The 14,368-nt window shown below is 38.5% G+C and overlaps 1 protein-coding gene and 1 pseudogene across 2 annotated transcripts; both read right to left on the reverse strand.

Annotated features, from left to right (window-relative positions):
• Nucleotides 1-1,327: 1,327 nt before the first annotated feature.
• Nucleotides 1,328-2,892, reverse strand: LOC142374515 (excitatory amino acid transporter 3-like; annotated as a pseudogene).
• Nucleotides 2,893-7,820: 4,928 nt separating this feature from the next.
• On the reverse strand, nt 7,821-13,470 carry sar1aa (secretion associated, Ras related GTPase 1Aa). 2 transcript variants are annotated; one of them, XM_075457068.1, is made up of 7 exons: nt 13,295-13,470; nt 12,129-12,201; nt 11,926-12,045; nt 11,529-11,594; nt 10,676-10,779; nt 10,450-10,581; nt 7,821-9,819 (listed from the first exon to the last, which is right to left on the reverse strand). In XM_075457068.1, exons 2-7 carry the CDS (start codon nt 12,184-12,186, stop codon nt 9,703-9,705), a joined length of 597 nt encoding a protein of 198 aa, XP_075313183.1. In that variant the 5' UTR covers nt 12,187-12,201; nt 13,295-13,470; the 3' UTR covers nt 7,821-9,702. The 2 variants fall into 2 exon arrangements, with proteins under 2 accessions (XP_075313183.1, XP_075313182.1); XM_075457067.1 differs by having other exon boundaries at nt 13,262-13,469.
• Nucleotides 13,471-14,368: the final 898 nt, after the last annotated feature.

Consider the following 14,368-nt stretch of genomic DNA (forward strand, 5'->3'; position numbering starts at 1 on the left):
AAAGAATCTCTGCTTGACAGCCACACCTCCAAGGAGAGTAATTATGAGGCTTCAGTGGACAAATGGATAGACTAAAGATCCAGATGCACCTCTCAGGTCCTGTGTCAGGTCTGCTGGATTTTTCCCATCACTTACGAAAATCCCTTTTTAATGCTGATCATCTACCATAGAAAGTTTTAGACCTGCCACTTCTTCTTATGTCCTCCACTTGTCCAGTTTCTCAAATTTTGTTTTTAAGGATACTCTGCTGAGATATGCAAAGCTGTAGGCCAATAGCTCTTTGAAAAAGACCTTACTGGTACAAAAATACTATTATATGCCTGCCAAACTGTGTTATCTTTAGCATTTTTCATGGATGCAACAAAGGAAATGGAATTATGAATCATTGCAACTGGCTGTTTTTATCAAAGTGCCAAAAGATAGAATTCCAAATTGCTTCTTCACTAAGCAGTCTGTTGAATGTAGAGACAACACTGGTTCATCCATAGAGTTAGGTGCCTTTTTCATACTTGAATTATTCATTGGTCAGAGTTAAGTGGCTCAACAGACAAAAAAATACACTTTCCTCTGAAAATGTTCAGGTACATGTGGTGGACTGTAAATGAATGTATGCAGCTTTAAAATAAAGAAATGATTTGTTAGACCTTCACGAAGCCTGGAGAACTAGAAAGTCTGGCTGCTTGGAAGTAAAATATGAAGTTGGATTAAAAATGTCCAAAATTGAGACTTATTCCATATATTTTAACAACCCATTTCGATGAACTAAAATGAAAACTTTTCAAAAATGTATTCAGGGAAACAAAATAGTCATGGTCAAAAGCTGTTGTCACAAATACAAAAACACATTCCAATGAAGCTGAGAAAAGCACAAATCTTGTCAAAATTACCATTTATCAACGATTGTCTTTCAGTTCCTCTCCTTTTTACATTCAACACAGGAATAAATCTCATGAGGCCTATTTAAATCTTAACATCAAAACGCAATACATGGCAAAATAGCACATGATCAAAAAAACACAGAAATGCAGCAAAGTCAAAACAGTTTTATTTTAAATACAACTATATACAATATAATAAAACATATATTATTAGATACATTCAACAATTTCAGGAATGGGGTGGTCTGTGGCGTGGTGGGTGCGGCGGACGCCACATGTGCAGGGGCTGTGGTCCTCGCTGCAGCTGGCCCCGGTTCGAGTCCCGCATCGGACGGCCCTTTGCCACGTGTTGTTCCCCCTCTCTCTGCCCCCTACTTCCTGTCTCTCTTCACTGTCCTATATAATAAAGGCATAAAAAGCCAAAAAAATAAAAATATAAAAAAACAATTTCAGGAATCAGTCGTCTCTCCAACGTGGGAGGACTCGACGGCTGCCGCATGGGAACTGGAGCCTGGAACACCCAGTTCTGCTGCCTCGTATCTGAACGACATACACAAACAAAACAAGAGTAAACAAATTTCTTGACTTTGAGATGGTCCTTACATCTCTACAACAAATGCCTCCTGATCCGCTGGTTACAAATAACCTAAAGACAAAAGGATTTCAACCTGTCTAAGGCGGATCCTGCATCATCCATATTCTCAAGTTCCTCATTTGAGAGATGGGCGACGAGCGCCACGCCAATGCAGTCTGAGAGGACGTTGATGACCGAATTGCAGCGGTCCCTGTCCGACACACAAAACACTCTTTCTCACAATGTGTTGTTTTATATCACGTGCAGTAACATTCCAAAAACTTGGGCTACACTCACAGCAGCCATTCTATTGCCAGCAAAAGAGAGGCGTAACACAGTATAATCATTTATCTTTGATCAAATATGACAGAAAGATACGTTAAATAAAATGATTGGAACTTACCCAATGGTAAATACGTTGTTCCAGAACAACCTCATACCACTGAGCTGGGCGATGAAGATCAACGCTGACATCTCATACAGGGCCGTCCCATCCATGTTGACATTGATTGCAATAGGCAGCATGAACTGGGTGATTCGTTTGTCAACGTTGATGACTTCCTCGCAACACCAGAAAGTCATCCGGGCTGCATAACTAGTAAACACGGTGGACAATTTCTTCTTTCATATCTCATCATTGTGCACTTACATATTCTCCACACATCAATGCAAATCCCCTCTGTGCTGCTACAATGTTTAATCCAGACACACAGAAAATAATTCAAATGGTCTCATGTGCGTGAGATGAACAGAGACTGGGTTAAGGCAGGCAAAACCCCTTTGATGATTTTTATGGGGTTTTGTCGCACAATCAACGCATAGATCAGTGGTAAAACCACTACTCCATGAATGCAGAGCCTAACAAAGAGTAAAAATGACCGTGTGAATATTAGTTGTACCAGTGTAATTCACTGAGAAGGAGCTCTGAGAAAGATAATTTGCATCATCAGTACAACTGTAACGGTGCTAAAACAGTGAGAGGACATACCCACAAATGACAACTGCAATGAATTTTGCAATGCAAAGGGCAGTCTCCCAGTCGTCCCCAATCTCCAGGACAAAACTGGTCGTCAGGAACATGACTCCAATTGGCATATACTGTAGCTAGAAGGACACAAAAGAATGAAAAATTAGAGAAAACACCTCAGTGTCGTTGGGCCAATGTGAAAAATTTAGGACAAACCAGTTCAATAAGGAAGGGAAGGCGTCAAAGCAGGAGAACATGACTTCTAAACAGTAATACTTTGTGTATGTCTGTTGGAGTTCTGCAGTCTAGTGACAACTACATAGAATACAGTCTGTCTGGAATGGCGCCCGTCTGTACTGCACTTATTTACATAATGCACATAAGGCTTCACATACCACATGAGCATCTTCACTGCAATTTTGCAGACCTCATTGCAGCAGATGACTAAATCCAAAATGTGTCCTCCGTTTTCTGTCCTTTCTCTGAGGAACATCCAGCACCATGACAGTCAGGCCCAGAATGTTGGGCCCCTGGATGTTTTCGCCCACATAACGCACTTGTGTGCGCTCCTGAAACAAGATGTGAAACCCACTGAGAACACAGGCCTGATAGAGATTCGGTGTGGTGTGAATTATCTCAGCAAGCGTAGACTTTCAAAAAGCGAAGGCAGAGAAATATTTACCTCAGGGTTGTTATCCTCCGCTTCAACTTTCACCGAGACCATCTTAGTCCTGTACTGATGAAAAAAGGGAAAACAGATTCGGAATGTTAGACAGGATGCTTGACGGCCATTTGGTGCATTATCAATAAAGATACATGCCTGTTGAAAGCTGGCCAGAATTGCGTTGTCTGGTATCATGTTCCCACAAACCGTAAAGCCAAACAATCATTCTAACAGTGATGGATGAAAACGTTCGTCAGCTTTAAATGTTTCTTTACATTAAAACAAAACCCGGCCGACGTCATTTCAGCAGATTAAGTACAGTGACAGATGAAACTGAAACATGACAAGACATTGGTGAAAGTCATCAGGGTTCACTGTCTGAGCACACTTTGTTCTCACCTTATCAGGACCCCTGGTTTGATACACAGAGCCAGCATCGACCCTATGACAAATGATCCATTATTAAACATGAAGCAGCTCCATAGCAGAACTATAAAGGTTTCTTTTTGGAAAAATGAAACTATCTGTATGGACAGACACCACAAGTGTAAGTAAGGCAAGGTTCATCGAAATCTGGGTGAGCTGCTTCAACATCAAAAATAAAGTCAAATTCAATAATACTGCATTAATCCCCATAAGGAAATTATATTGCTGCTCAAAAAAAGATACAGAAAAGATACAGTAAAGAGAAAAAAAAAGAAAAAGCTACTGCAGCAGGCTGCACAATAATAAGCTATTTCATATATAATTATAAAAAACAGGATTCTTTGTGATACTTCAGGTTGTGTCTGTTTTCTAAAAACTGCCTCATGCATGACACGATGCACAGAGGAATGAAAACTAACAAAATGATATGCGCAGTATTTCCTTACCAATAAGGATGGACAGCACTGTGGTCGAGAAAAAGTACACCAGTGCACGTGAGGAGGGGCTCAAACTCGCACCGTAAACGGCTGTTGAACAAAACGTCATCTTAGTAAGCGGCTTATGCAAACTGAGGGCTAAACAATGACCAACAAATTCAGAGACATCCCTTAACATAAAGGGAAGTTAAAGCAACACGTACTCCTTTTCGACCAAAGCGGTTCCAGTGCTGGATCCCTGAACCGGCACTGAGTTGGTTTTAAGTTGGTTTTTAGAAAGAGCCAGCTAAAAACTGGTCTGATTTTCTACAGCCAGAGACCCACCACAGAGCCACATCATTACGTCAACGTCTCTTCTTTTAATCCTGGCGGTGATTTACTTCTACACACTCAAAATCTGGATGCAGTTCTGGAGGCATGTTTGATTGCAAAGCCCTTCTGTGTTAGCACCTTTCTTCTCCAATTATTTCTTCACAACAGCTAGAATGGACCTGGCCTTTCGTGATCAGTGTGGCAAAGGGATACATCTTACTGATATGTAAAGGACTTACTTGAAAAATATAAAGAACCACTAACTCGTACTTTTTATTCAGCACTCTTTGCAATGCTGACAGTTTCAAATAGTTACTAGTATTTATGGCAGGGCGCCGCAGGATTTATAAACGCTGTTTTTAGCGTAACGCACCCCAGCATGCTTACAAGTGTAGCTGCAAGCTCTGTTTTTATACAAGATAAAAACAGAGATTGTGAATGCCGCTCTGTCCGGAACACTGGGTGGCATTCCCTAATACAGCTGCCGGTATTGAAACATCAAACAGCAAGAAAATTGAGAGAAACACTAAGTTAAAGTGCTTCCACTGCTGCTTCGACTTCATGTTCTGCCCTGGCCCTAAATTGGTAAACATGGCAGTCACAACATTTCATCTGGTCTGGTCGGTCTCCTGCTACGACCATCCAAAAACATGCTCTTTAGATTAAGTGCTGATTCTAAATTCAAACCTAGGCGTGAGTTTGTGCGTGCATTGTTGTTTATCTCTGTGTGGCCCTCTGACCCCTGCCAATGGCAGCTGGGATAGGCTCCAGCTTCCCCACAAACCTGAATTGGATTAAGTGGGTATAGAAAATGGATGGATGGATGGTGTCCATAACCCTACCTCCAGCTCTTGACATAAGCGAGATTTGGTGCTACTGTGGGGCCAGTGCTTTAATTTGGATGCCAGCTATTTAAATGATTACAAACCCTTTTAGACAATTGATATGTACCTTTGAAACAGAATGTGTATCGAATGCATGAACTAATATAACATTTGGTAGCGTTGGAAATGCACTTGTTACCAGTAGAGGTACAGTAACCAGGGAAAATAAATCCAGGAGTATTTCTCCTGGGAAGGCAATGTAGGCCTTTTGAAGGTGGGACAGAGTGACAATGTTCTTCAAAATCAAGCCAGCAGCAACACCTTTCAGAGAGTGACATGAAGATTAGTTCAATTATAGAGAATAACATTTCACACACTAACATCAATGTACAGTATAAAAAGTTCAAATCAGCTCAGAAAATGGAATTCAACAAAAACTAATAGTAATTACTTTCTATTGAATTTTCTATTGAATAAATTAGGTATATAACAAAAAGGCAGTCCTATGTAAATTTGATTCAGTGATTATGTGACACTATGATGTGTAAAAAGCCAAAAGCTGATTAAAAAAAGTACAATACAAAACTATTATAAATCTTATTACATTTTTTTCGTAATAAATGCAAATGTTTATATTTGGGCATGTTGTGATTTGATGTTTCACAACAAATGCAACCCCAATCCAGTATATTACATTAAATGCTGTGACGGTAACTGGCCGCTAGATGGCACAGTTTAACCGTGCCGTGTTTTTCTGAACGCCACATTTAAGTTCAAAGTGGTTGCCCTGACAACAGAATGAGATATTTTCGTTTAACCTTTTTAAAGACAGACGGACTTGGCCGTTGTAGCAATTTGAACTGTTTTTAGGAAAAGTGTTAGCAATACCAAAGTTAGCTTTAGTAGAACAGGACATTGTGCGTTTTTAGTCCATATAAATGGGAAACACAACATTTAATTACCTCACAGCTCAGAGCGTTCCCAATGTGAGACACTCACTCATGCTACTCAGAGAACCAGACTTATGCTAGTAATCTAAGGTTTTTAGTCCATATAAATATAAATATAAATATAAAAAGAAAAATACTTTATTCGTCCCCCAATGGGGTAAATTCAAAATGCAAATGCAACCGCAATCCGGTATATTATACATGTAATGTATTGGTATAATGTAACAAAAAGGCAGTCCTATGTAAATTTGATTCAGTGATTACGTAACACTATGATGTGCCAAAAGTAGGAAATGGGAAACATACAACATTTATTTACCTCATAGATGAAGTAAAGACATGCACCTTTTTTTATTATGAAAGGTGCTAATGTAGTTTACAGATATTTCCATCCAGCTAAATTGTTTCTCAACCCACTATTAGCTCAGACAAAACCGGTTAACAAACAGTCATCACTTACCCAAGGCAACACCCAGCAGGTTGATAAACGTCAGCATATTCCTTCTATGGAAGCAGCTGTTGAAGCATCTTGTGGTAAAGCCTCTGTTGTCCTCCATTTTTCTGAATTTGAACAAATTAGCGAGTTAGCGAGATAATTAATGTCATAACACTTCACTGCAAAACTTTCAAAGATGAAGAACGCTCAGTGTTTGCTAAGCAACGCTCAACTTTCAATCATTCAACTCCACTGACTGTTTTGTTTTGTTTTGAAACTGCTGTGTCACGTGACTTAGCATGTAAACATTTTATATGTATTTCACATATTTTTTTCATATGTGCAATACATCAGTGCAATAAATCCATATCATGTGCAATAATTCGATTTCATGTGCATTTTTTGTGTGTGTGAATGGGATTGTGAATGGGACATGTTAGTGGTTTTTATATTTTGTACATTTTTTATTCTTATTTTCATATTGTTAAAATCAAAGATATGCTTTCAAAATAAAAATGGACAGGGCATGGACAGCCATTTTACAGAGTAATGAGTTACTGTAGCCACTTTTCTTAAAGAGCATTAGAAAACAGACTATTAAAAGCCTTCCTAAAAACCCAAGGGTACACATGAATACATTTTGAATTTCACCCATTGGGGGATGAATAAAGTATTTTTCTATTCTATTCTATTTTATTCTATAAAATCTCAACGATGTCCTTCAGTTGAGCAAAACATGACAGCAAAACATGACACTTGAGTCAAAAAAAGACACTCCAGGATTAGAGACTGGCTCCATCACGTGAGCTCAAGACTTAATAAGATGGCTCATCTTATACAGACAGATCCTGTTTAAGTTTTCATTGCCAAAGGATTTTGCATTTTTTAAATGAAATCAAAGTATTTACTTTTAATGTAAAAGTAAAAAAAAATTTGGCAAATATTGGCAAAAATGTTGGATTGAATTTGCAGCATGTTCTATCAATATTAGGTTTTATCCATAAAAAAAAAATGGCTGAGCGAGGCTTTTTCAGACCATGAGGATGGATCTCGACTAAGAAAAATGTGACTTAAGTGTTGTAGAATAATCACATATTGATAGTGCAGTTGAGGAGGAAAACCGGTAACATCTCACTTCTGATGTTGGTGATCCCAAGTTAATCCGCCTCAATATAGAATGTTTGCAGCGTTCTGTAAACCTTCAGTGTCAAGAAAAATCCCAAGTCCAAAAAGAGGACATTTTCTGTTAATTCTGTATGAATGTGAGAGAACTACAAAGGGAAATAGGCAAAAAAAAGAGAAAAACACATCATGTTAGATTTATAAAAAGCTTTATTACTTTTCAATCACCTTTTAAATGGACCAGACTCACTCTGTTTCTTAATGCATATCATTTTCATTAAAACTATCTGTACAGATTCTTGCTGAAAATATTCATTCAATTCAATATACTGACAGAAATAAATAAGTCCACTGCTTTATAGTGCCAGCTCAAAGATAGTTCATTTACAAGAATTTACATCTGTATTATACATAGTTTACAGGAGTTGTTACAACTGGTACGGAACACTGTTCAAAGGGGAAAAAAATATAGTTTACATGCAGACTACAATACATTTTAAGAAACACTTCCGCGTATAAAATCTTCACATGTAGCATATCTCAGATAGAAATGTTCTTTCATATGTCAATGTACCAACTATTCTATATTTTGCCCTGTTCACACAAGATGAAGGAAACAGTTAATAGGGTACAAAGCTCCCATATTTTCCTTCCTTAGCATCTATATCAAGCTCACGAGGTTCCAACGTTGAACCAGTCATTGTAAACAGCTAAGTAACCCTCTCACCCCCACCCCACCAGGAGAAAAAAGAAAAGGAAAAATAGAGGCCAACATTAATGGACAGCGTAGCATATTCGTGTTGGAAAGTGCACTCTCCTATCTTTTCAGATAATCAAAAAGTACATTAGCAGCACTTAAACTTGTAACCTGTAAGTCCTGTACCGTGAAAATGCTGATTACCTGTCAAAATATTCTTCATCTTCAATTGAAGACTCTAATTAAAAAAAATGTTTTATTGTCACTTCAAATTGGACTTTAATCCATGCTCAACTTAAGTGAGACCATGACGGATAGCAAGTGGTAAGACGAGTCGGCGCTTTTTATACAGCAGTACTTTATACTAACATATTCTAAAAGATGAACAGACTCAGAACAACATTTATTCTTTATGACTCGCACATGGAGTGGATTTAAGTTGTCTCTGCTACAATACAGCCAATTATTCTATTTTATTGCTCTCTGACATTTTAAGGGTGCAACGTAATTATTGCCTTCATGATAGAATAAAACGAGGGAAGTCAAAGGAAGCAGAGCATGCTTCATCTGAATTCCTCAAATTCAGTGATGATACTCCTGTCCAACTTACACACTTTCATTAGCTGCCTTGAACACAAGCATTAAACACATTTAGATTATGGTGTCATTACTGGGCCAAAAATCATTTTTAAAAAGCCAATTTTACTATGAGCAAGACCTTAATCACAGCATTCTCATCAGCGAGCTGTATAATTTGACTCCATCATAAGTGTTTGGGTTTGTCTTCTGTCTCTCTTTTTTTGGTTTCTGAAGGGGATTTGACAATATGTTGCCTCAGCGTTTGGCTTGGAGGTTGTCTTGTTGAAGTCCAGTCTGTCTCCCCGCTGATCTCGGAGTCATTAGCATATATCTTTGGCTTTATGCTTTGAAGGCATAGGCTGCGTTACATTAGATTAAATCAATTAAAATCTATCCTCTGGATTTATTTTATCTGCTCACAGAAATGTTTTAAAAACTAAACTCAGCCATCTTCATATAAAGTCTGACAAGCATGAAGTCACGTACCACAACGACTCCTCACTCACTTTCTAATAAAGTTCAAACAGAGCAGCTGATCTACTAAGTAATAAATAATACAACACTGAAGCATACATATCTTCATTCTTGCAGAATGTCTGGCCGCTCATGTGTTGTAATTAGGTAATTAACATGCCATGCAACTGGCTCCTATCATAAAAACATTTAGGGCGAATCACCAGTAACCATTTTTAAAGTTTGCATAGAGGAATTTAACAACTAAAAAGGAAATGTTCTTACTAATATGACTTAAATTTAGGGGCTGAATGACAGTCTTTGTCATGTCTCATGGTAACATGTCAGTTAAAAGCCTTCAGGCAAAGCCTGACTCCTGCATGTCAGTCAATGTACTGCGATAACCATCTGAAACCTTCCCCATAGCCTTGTTTCTTCAGCACGCTGCACATGAAAATCTCCAGCGGACGAACATTCAGCTCCTTCAGAGAGACATTTCCCTGTTGATAACAATGAGGATAAATGAGAGTGATGCTCCTCGGGCACCGAATTACGTACCCTTGTATGCTTTATCAAATTTAAAGGACAAGACCGTTTTTTTGACATTGGGCCCTTGATTTCACATTATAACATGATGTTCTACTCACCCCTGCTTGTTGTTGGTAATTTGGAGCTGTTCCGAAGATATTCGAGGTGCGTCGCTTACTTAAAAAAATCCGGGTTACTGTAATCTTGAATTTTTTTCGTAAAGTGGGTCTGTGGGCTGTCTGTGGTAGTAGCACGATGATGACGTCAGTAACACCCACTTTACGACAAAAATTCAAAATTACAGTAACCCGGATTTTTTTAAGTAAGCGACGCACCTCCACGTTATCGGTGCAAGTGTACAGTAATTAATAAATTATAAACAGCATAGTTTGTGCCTGTATAACGTTGCCCATAGGAAACCGTTTCATGGCCGAATATCTCAAGAGAGCAGCCAGACGCCTCTCGAATATCTTCGGAACAGCTCCAAATGACCAACAACAAGCAGGGGTGAGTAGAACATCATGTTATAATGTGAAATCAAGGGTCCAATGTCAAAAAAACGGTCTTGTACTTTAAAGAGACAGTCCTCATTACATGCTTACCTTTCCAGTAACTTGACCATCAAGAGCAAAAGCACCTCTCAGTCCTCCTTCACTGATGGCCTCTGGACGGTCAATTTTATTACCCAGCACTAACACTGGTACATTGACAATGGTCTCATCTGCAAGAAGAGCCTAGAAAAAGTACAACAGCCACAGAATCATCATTAATCTAGCTGCAGTCAGTTTTGCAGCGGAAACTACTTGGAGCAACTATGTTTAAACTTACATCAAGTTCAGTCTTGGATTCTGTGAGTCTGTCATGATCAGCACAGTCGACAAGAAAGACAACTCCATTCACAGCTGGCAGGTAGTTCTTCCAAACTCTTCGAGCTTGGAACAAAGGAGAAGTTGTTTGTCAATTAACTGTCCTTGCAGCAATTCAACAGGATAGTGAAACTCTATGTCAGTTTGAAATGTGCAGAGAAATTTTAATGTGTGTGCTTTGCTGCCCCATAAACAATCATTAACAGTGTTCAATATACAATGCATAGGTTCTCATATCTGGAAAAGTACACCTTTCTTCATACAGACCAATCATCACAACTGTTCTCAGTTTGGCTCATTTGACCTTCAGTGAGATTTACAGGCTGGCACAAATCAAGGTTACCAAACTTTATGTTCTCATGATAATAAGAGGTGTTAACTCCCGAATCTAAAAGTCTAATCAAGCATTTCTTTTCTTATGTACATCTTTATCATCAGTGGCACAACCCCCACATAGCAGTACTTTCCGTCTTTAAATGTTCTGTTTAAATATCGAGAATATTACAGGCTCAGAGGTCTGGTGTCGTGTGAATTAGTCTCTTGGTGCTTTTCCATAACATTTTGAGATGGAAACCTGATTAGAAAGATGAATGTATCAGTTTCAACATGGTCAAGTCAGAGCTGCTGCAGTCACATTAACGGACAGACACACACAACAGCAGTGAGTTATTCTGACATATGATGAGCTGTTCAGAGGAATCAAACAGGTCACGTTCATAAATATATATTAATATATTACAAGATCTGTTGTGGTGGGAAAAAACCTCAACTAATTCTAGTGTTTCATTACTGGCAAGAATTGAGGCAAATCTCACCTTGGACATGTCCTCCCAAATCAAATGTGGTAAATGTCATCCCACCAATTGTCAGCTCCTCTGAGGCTTTGAGAGAAAGAAAGTAAAACTGCTGTTAATGCATTTAATTGTTTGATTTGGCTGGGAAACAGATCAGCGACAACACAATGCTATCACAGTACCTTACTAATTATTCAAGTGAGATTACACAATACATAACAAAATCATAGCAATGCTGTATGATACAATAGTATCAAAGTGACTGATTTGGAAATGACACTCTGGCCTTTTTCCCTAGCACTCCCACATGTTTGATATTTTCACAAGTTTTGGTATGGTATCAACTTAACTTAACAAATGCCAAGGAAATCAGTGAAAACAGTCACATCAGCCGAGATTGGTATACCACTCTCCTTACTTGGATGCAGCGTTGGCACATGTTGGCCAAGTCGGTCGTCTTTCAGCATGTGTAGGAGTGTTGTTTTACCGGCATTGTCCAGGCCCAGGAAAACCAGCTTCCCAGTCTTTTTGTAAAGACCTGGAAGAAGTTTGTCATAAACTCAATTCCTCAAGAACTCAAGATTTTTTTTGTTAAATCAAAGTACAAGAGAAGATGCTCACCTAAGAACTGTAAAACGCTACTAAACCCCCGGTAGATCCAATCGAATAAAAATGACATCTTGACGGTGTCTGTCTGTAACAACAATAAAGACAGGTTATTACTACATACTGTTATGTGAGACCAAATTATAGAGATTTCTCCCTCAACACTGCTTAGGTGCGGTGTTGACTTATTTTCATAATCTGGTGAACGAGTAGATCACCAGAAACTAATGACTAATGATAAAAAATATCAGAAATGCAAAAGAAAGGAATGATAAAAGTGGATTCACGTGCAGCCAGCACTATGTTAGCAGTTGTAGAATACTCAGTATTTGTTTATTGACACTGACTTCTGGGAAATAACCTGTTAAACCTATTCAGACCAAGGGTCTTATTCCGCTTTCAAGGTAAATGACAGACTTTGCCAATTTGTTAGTCAGTATAACTTAAAACAAATCATTGTTTAAGAGTCTCATAAATGATATGCCATAGATGTTGAATTAGTTTAGAAAGAAAAAAGCAAATAAAAGTCACTCCCGGTCTGAAAAGGAGGAAACATCGGTCTCTAATTTCATTAAAAAAAAAAAAATACATACAAAAACAATGAAGTCTGAATGCAAGTTTATCAGCTGATGGTGTTATTAATGCTATCTATTTGTTCAGCTTTTGTAGTCTGTTCTCTGAAAGTTGGGTTATATCAATATACGGGGATACTTATTCCTACAGTGACAAGTTCAAAATAACTGCCATTAAAATTTCTACTAGCTCATAGCATGACACCACACAGGTATACATCATCTCCTGGAAGATACCTGTGACATAACGGTCAACCTCCTCCACAAACAAGTGTAGCTTGTGGCAAACGGCAGCATTACCTCTAGCTTAATACAATACTTATAAAGACTAATGAGTTGCACAGACCGAGCTTGTATTAAGTATATGCATGTCCTGAGCTACTCAAAGCGACCTAACGGTGGAAATATTACGCTGTTTAGCTAGTTAGCATTTACATGTTAGCTGGCGTTAAACCTCTAGCTCTTTCTAGAGACTGTCACGTGGGCCATGACAACGAGTAACAAACAACCGGCTGGCAGAGTATTCATTATGAAGAGATGTCAGTGGTACAATATTTGGTTATACTGAACTGTTACCTTAAAAACGCTCTTCAAGTTTCGCTCACTTACCGACAGCACCGACCAATACCCAATTCTCTTTAGTGTCAGTGGTCTCCTTGGAAACAGTCAATCAGAGGGCCCCTTTTTCTTCTTCGTGTTTTAGAAATTGGCATCTGGGATATGGTCCTGTGCTTCGCAGCGCCTTCTATTGATGGCTGAAAGTGAAAACGGCACATACACAGAGCACCTAAAACGGTCTGAAAATGGCACGGAGTAGGAGAGTGCAACAATTTTGTATACACGCTAAGATTATGTTAGACGCTTCACGCAGCTTCGCGTTTGCAGTTTGTAGAACACCTGCTTGCTTCTGACGAATGACGATTTCCTTGTGTGTCAGCACAAATTGGACGAATAGCCTAACCGATGAGTGTTTGCATTATATGATTCATCCAATTACACTCGTTCTCACTAGGTGTGGATGGCGCACATGAGATGAAATAAATAAACATTACACTGAAGCCAAGAGTAACGAGGCTGTTTGTTTTGAAAATGTAAGGAATAGAAAGTACAGATACTTGTGTGAAAATGTAATGAGTAGAAGTCAGAAGTAGGCAGAAAAATAAGTAATGGAGTAAAGTACAGATACCTAAAAAGTGTACTTAAGTACAGTAACGAAGTATTTGTACTTCGTTACTTGACACCTCTGGCTATTTCCAGTCTGTGAAAGCTGCATCAGAGTGTGCTGTGCGAAGATGAACCGATTGCACTGATGCAAACCTGTTATGTTCCCACGCAGGAAATAAAATTTCCAATGTCCAGAAACTCCTTGTCTTCCTTAAATAAACACAACACAGAGTCGAGGGGTTATTTGGTCTGCCAAATAACCAAAGTGACTCTGCAATTTCCCCCCGTTATGTCCATAAGTACCATAAAAGTCCATAGGACTGAGGTATATTTGTCTAGGTAGCATAATTTATTGTAATAATTTTTAATATTTTTTTGTTATTTTTTGCATAATTTGCCAATCAGTTAATATTACACCTTAACCATTATTTATTTATTTTCCTCATATTGTTCCAGGATTCTATGAAATAAGTAAACACATAAGCTCTTAATGATAAGATTCATTCAATTTTCATTCTA

Source organism: Odontesthes bonariensis, chromosome 23 (genome assembly GCF_027942865.1).
Source record: "Odontesthes bonariensis isolate fOdoBon6 chromosome 23, fOdoBon6.hap1, whole genome shotgun sequence".
Classification (NCBI taxonomy): Eukaryota; Metazoa; Chordata; class Actinopteri; order Atheriniformes; family Atherinopsidae; genus Odontesthes; species Odontesthes bonariensis.

Coding starts and splice junctions, on each gene's coding strand:
- sar1aa (XM_075457068.1), bottom strand. CDS start 12,186: ATGTCATTTTTATTCGATTGGATCTACCGGGGGTTTAGTAGCGTTTTA. Junction 12,046..12,128: donor TAGCGTTTTACAGTTCTTAG/GTGAGCATCTTC, acceptor AACTTCTTCCAG/GTCTTTACAAAAAGACTGGG. Junction 9,820..10,449: donor ATGGTCAAGTTACTGGAAAG/GTAAGCATGTAA, acceptor TGTTATCAACAG/GGAAATGTCTCTCTGAAGGA.